This window comes from Jatropha curcas, chromosome 11 (assembly GCF_041381405.1).
Source record: "Jatropha curcas cultivar XTBG-Jc1 chromosome 11, XTBG_Jcur_1.0, whole genome shotgun sequence".
Taxonomy (NCBI): Eukaryota; Viridiplantae; Streptophyta; class Magnoliopsida; order Malpighiales; family Euphorbiaceae; genus Jatropha; species Jatropha curcas.
Genome location: NC_143161.1, coordinates 10,809,832 through 10,815,831, shown reverse-complemented (window position 1 = coordinate 10,815,831; position 6,000 = coordinate 10,809,832). Strand labels below are relative to the sequence as shown.

Here is a 6,000-nt window from a genome sequence, read left to right as displayed (position 1 = left end):
ATGGGAGTCATATTGCCATTGAAAGGACAAGTGGATTCGGGATTAAGTGGTTTTCGAGTAAATTCCCCTGTACATGGTCTGGCAGCAGATGCGAATGTAAGCGAATTGATTAGCCATGACGGTTTCTGCCAGAACGAATGGGTTCTCGCCACGCTTTTTAGCACTGCTGAAGTTGAACAAATTCGGGCTATACCCCCGTCACGTCGCCGGAGCTCAGATTTGTTAGCATGATACAGGTCCAAGGATGAGGTATACAGTGTTAAAAGTGGATATCATTTCGTTTATGGTTAGTTACTTGCGCCACTGTCAGCCTCCTCGTCAGCTCCTACAAGCCCAATTCTATGGAATAGGTCTGGAACCTCAGAATTCCGTCGAAGCTGAAGCACTTTCTCTCTTTCGTGCGCTAAGGAACCGCCTGCCTATCTATATGCTGGCAAGCAAAGGCATCAACCTAGATCCTGTTTGTAAAGTAAGTGGAGCTGACAATGAATCGGCAACACATGCTTTCAAAGATTGCTTCAAAGCCCACAGAGTATGGCGACTCTGTCCCCTAGGCATTGACACAGGTTCGTTTGCTGCTGATTCCTTTATGGACCTGGTATGTGAGCTTTTCGCAGGTTTTGAGACAGCACAGATGGAGGTCTTTGCAATGGTGGCCTGGGCAATATGGAAGTCGAGAAACTTACAATTGTTCCAGCAGAAGGATCTTACGGAATTACAGGTGCTGCAACAAGGATTAAGCTTGCTTTTCGAATTTCAAGAAGTCCAAGCGAGTCCGCCACTCACCACATGCAGCACCTCCTAGCCAGAGTTCTTGCCTATTCAATGGTTACCTCCATGTGCAAGTGGCTATAAAGTTAATTCTAATGCAGCGGTAGTGGTTCAAAAATATTGATACCAAATCTCAATTGAAGTATCTCGCATTCACAACTCAGTAAACATGGAGGATCAGGATGCTCCACCTTTGTATTTCGATTGTTCTTGACTTATTATTAGTATTAGTTATAAATGTTCAGTACTTTAATTACTTACATAACCTTGCATCAAATAACTAGAATATATATGTGGTACCATAAAAGATATCGCGAAATGCATATATATATATTCTTCATTAAGTAATTCTTTCATGTCAAGTAAAGATCAATTCATTCACGAGTTCATTTGCCTACTCTGCCAAATACGGATATGCCTTCATGAGCTTCCGCGATGTTGTTGTATAAACATTGTTTTATCTACTCCAACTCCCCGAACTTATGCTAGATAAATAGACACATCCCATTATTGACCATGGTTGTTTGTAGTGATTAATATATATATTACTCCATAGTCTTTCATTTCCATGTAAAGATCAATTTCTTCATGAGTTCGTTTGCGCCGATTTCACCAAATACAAATGTGCCTCTGAGCAAAGTGAGTACTAAATTAGATATTATGATATCAGTCAAATCTCCAAAATTATCAATAGCCCATTGTACTTGAAGCCCAAATTATACAAACTTACCCTTAGATACTTTTATAAAATATGATGTTTACTAGAAAAAAGCCAAGAAATATATGGTTTTAATAAGCTCAATATCAGTTTAGAAGCCTAAATGTACCTTTCACAAGCCCAAATTCTAGTCCTCGGCCCAAACTCATAATTTTTTTACAATTACCAACATATGATGCACGAGTATTTGAACCAAGCATGGCCACAGTTCCGGAACCGGCTGGAACCGGAACCGAACCGAAAAGGTCTGGTTCCGGTTCTGGTTTGAAACCGTCCGGTTTCGGTTTCGATCCGGTTACAAAACCGACGGTTCCGATCAGTTTTCCGGCGAATCGCATAATTTTAAATTTTAAATTTTGAAGACCGGTTTTAAAAAATATATATATTTGAACATAAAAAATTAAAAGATACACCTAAAAAATTAAAAAAATACTTCAATTAAATTTATTTTTTTTAAAGACTTGAACATAATTATTTTTTTTAAAAAAAATTTCAACTGAATTTATTTTTTGTTTAAAAAAGTTTGAACATAATTTTAAATTTTGAAGACCGGTTTTAAAAAAAAAATATTTGAACATAAAAAATTAAAAGATACACCTAAAAAATTAAAAAATACTTCAATTAAATTTATTTTTTTAAAGACTTGAACATAATTAAGAGATTTCACAACAAATTTAAAAAAAAAAAAAAAAACCTGACAGTTTGGCTAGAACCGCCGGTTCGAACCGGCGGTTCTAACCGGCCGGAAAATTGGCGGTTCCAGTCCGGTTCCGACCGGTTCTTTGGAACCGCCGGTTCCGGTTCCAGAAAATTTGGAACCGGAATTCTCCGGTTCCGGTTCCGGTTCGGTCCGGTTCCGATTCTCACCGATTCCAGTTACGGTTCCGGACCGGTTCGAACCGACAGTTCCGGGAACCGGAACAGTAATATGGCCATCTCTAATTTGAACTACATTCATCATTTTCTCTCCACTCTAACGTTTCATCTGAGGGAGAGGGAGGAGTTTCCTATTTTCAAACACAAACACTGTCGCTCACGATCAGAAGTCTGATTAAATTCAAGGTTCTTTACTTCTTTGCAAACACATGTGCCCGTTTCGTTATATATTTTGAAAAACATAAAAAATCTTAAACTTAATTATTTTGTCTTATTTCATAATGTTTTAAAAATAACCTCTTTTTTCTTCCATTTTATCATACAATCATAGACTGTGCCCACAAATTTCTCACATCCCTTGCCTTTAAATCCGTCTTCAAAGCAACTAAAAGTAATGGAATGGTTTTTAAATTGAAGCAGTCAGAACATCATAAGTACTGAATAATCTAGTTATTTATATGCATGGTATATATGGATTCTATCCCCTCGCAAATGAGACACAATAAACATATTCCATTATTATAGAAATTAATGCATCGAACCTATTGGCAACGACTACAATCCAATACGTAATTAGAGATATTTACTGAACCAATTAATATAGTATATTAATTTCAAATCTAGTAGTGTTGAAAGGATCATTTTGAGCTGTATGGAAATCCATAAGTATTATCATTTGAATTGTCTATTTATCCTCCACAAATGTTTTGAAGGTATGAAAAGATTATGGAAACCAATGAAAACTTGAATTGTGATATTAAATCTAATTGAATAATACGCATAGTCATCAATCTATAACTTTCAAATGATCAAATATTTTACTACACTGCAAAGGCTAAATCGTTGTATCTATATATCATTGTGTTGAAATTTTTTTTATTTTATAATTAAATTTTGCAGCTGTTTAATCCACTATAACTTTATCACAGTAGCCTATCGCTAATATGGATGTTTCAGAAAACCTCAAAAATAAGTTCAACAGACTGGTGGAGTTGCACAGGCAGCTGGAGGAACTAGCCATAAAGGTTCATCATTTTATCTATAGTAATCTATTGGTTTTGATTTCTTACTCTGTTTGATTTTTGTTCATTATGCTTATTTACCATTACTTCATTAACAGTTACACCTTTGAATATAGATACACGAATGATGAGAAGTATGATGAGGTTAGGCATGAAGGACATTCTTGATTCGTTTGACAATTACGTTGCTAATCTCCAAAACCGGGAGGCAGAACTAGAAGAACACTGAGAATGTCAAAGAAAAAGAGAAGTCGATTACAATAAACTGATTGCAAATGTAAGGGGACAAGGCAGAGAATCATATAATTCCCATGCCAGTAGGAAGACAGTAGGGCCTATCGCCTAGATGATTCTGCTTTTAGTCGTCCTCAACCTAGGTCCATCCTCTTTTTAAATTATGTTTTCACTTTGCTGTGACTTTGATGTTGTTGTTTTTTTTTCTAAATAAAAATTAAATTTTATGTGACTACATGTTCCTATGTGATCTGCCCTTTATTCACTGTTTACTCCATTTTGATACATAAATGAAGCAAAATATAGCAAATAAAAAACATTTGTTTCTGTCAATTGAAAATGAAGCTTGTTATTTAATTGAAATTAACTTTCTAGGAAGTAGAGTTCTTGGGAAGTACAGTCCTAGGGAGTAAAGCTGAGTTAATGAGATGTGATTTTGCAAACGATAAAAGTACCAATACTATATATAAGGATATTAATTGAATTACGTCATTAAAAAAATCTAATAACCTAAAATTACTTTAGTAAAACACATTTTATACAATCCACCATTCAACTCTCCTTATAATCAATATTATTTTTTTATATCATACCAAACAAAATATTCTTATAATTTTTTTATTGAGTTAATGTTATTTTTACACTCAAGTAAAACAAGACTAAAATTAGGGTTAGACATCTTTCTAACCCTAATCTCTAACAATCGACGGAATGAAGGTGTGGTTATGCAGTTTGGAACAAGATTTTCTTTGTGAAGATTTTTACTTGACTATACATGTAAAAATGTTAAATTAATAGTTCTGAGGAAGTCCTTTGAGCTTGGCGTTTCAAAAAGTTATTTTAATTAGTGGAAACAATCTAAAGGCTCGTGAATATGCAGTCGACGATATCTTGAAGCAAGAAAGAAGTTTCAACAATAGTAAAGTTTCAACTTCACTAGAAGAAAAGGTATGGATGTGAGTAACTGTAAGAATGGTTCAAATTCATGAAGTCTAAAAAGAGGCATACGGTAATTATATGTAAAGAAAATCAACTCTAACAACAAGGCCACCAATGAGTGATTAATTTAAGAAAAAAAAAAAAAAAAGTCATCACTTGTTTAATAAACAACCATCACTTTATGCAAATTTAAGTAAGTTTCACTAATATGGGCATACACATCATGTTGCAACGTCGAGGCTGTGGTTGAAGTGTATAAATCTCAACACTTTGATTAGTTAACAACTCATTGACACGAGTCTTGTTAGCAAGCAACAAGTTAAATCGAGCTGTCAATTGGATATTCTTAGCCTTTTTTATTTTTACTAAGGACTTATGTGCCTTGCTCAGGTCCATGTAATAACCGATCATTCTTTGCCACTTCAAATAAGCCGCAGTAGCCATTAACGCAACATTGAAGTTGGCTGAATCTACTTTTGCCACAACTGCTCGAAACTCTAATGCTCAAACCTATTTAAATCAGTCTAGTGAAGCTTTACCTAGGCGAGCTGCATGGCTAACACTCTATATTGCCAATTTTGTTTGCATACCCATTTAGTAAGTTTTCCATATAAGGTGCTATAACCTTGTCAATCGAATCAACTGATAGTTTAAAATAGGTATTTCTATGACTGTGCACTCTTTGGTTAATGTCAAATCTACCTCACTTAGACATCTCAGAATTAGGGGTTATTTCTGCTTGGCTTTCGATAAACAAGCCTTCAACTTCTCCCTATCCATACCTGAAAATGAGTGCATGAAAATAGTCATAAGTAAACATAGGACGAGAATCAAACAAATTGCCAGATGCATATATAAGAGCCATGTTATCCTCCGAAAATTGAATTTCCATTTCAATGATAGTAAGGATGTATTTTGAATAGCAAGCCATAACAAAGAAAATATCGCCAAATTTATAAAAAATATACAAAAGTCCACTACTTTATATATGAAGCATTGGGTCTTCACATATTACCTTTTATGATTTGAATCACTGTCAATGTCGCTTAAAAATGAATTTCCATTTCAATAAGAGTGGGGATGCATTTTGAATAGCAAGCCATAACAAAGAAAATATCGCTAAGTTCATAAAAAATATACAAAAAGTCCAATACTTTATACAAGAAGCGTTTGGTCTTCAGATATTACCTTTTATGATTCGAATCACTATTAGTATCGGTTAAAATGGATTTCGCCGCTCGAATAGGATGTACTTTAGCAAACTAATGAAAAGAAAGTATTCATAGAGGAAGAAGATGACTGAGATCAAAGGACATGGTTTCGAACGGTTCGAATTCTCAAGAGTTGAAAGCAAAAGGGGGGAGATTACTATTTTCTTTAATTTTCATTTTACATTTTTTTGTCTTTAGCCATTAACTTATTTCTGAAAATCAGGTTATA

General features: G+C 34.5%; 1 protein-coding gene across 1 annotated transcript; it reads left to right on the top strand.

The window, feature by feature from the left end:
• LOC149492560 (uncharacterized) lies at nt 1-805 on the top strand. Its single transcript, XM_089716474.1, has 2 exons — nt 1-221; nt 292-805. Exons 1-2 carry the CDS (start codon nt 1-3, stop codon nt 803-805), a joined length of 735 nt encoding a protein of 244 aa, XP_089572600.1.
• The last annotated feature ends 5,195 nt before the right edge of the window (nt 806-6,000 follow it).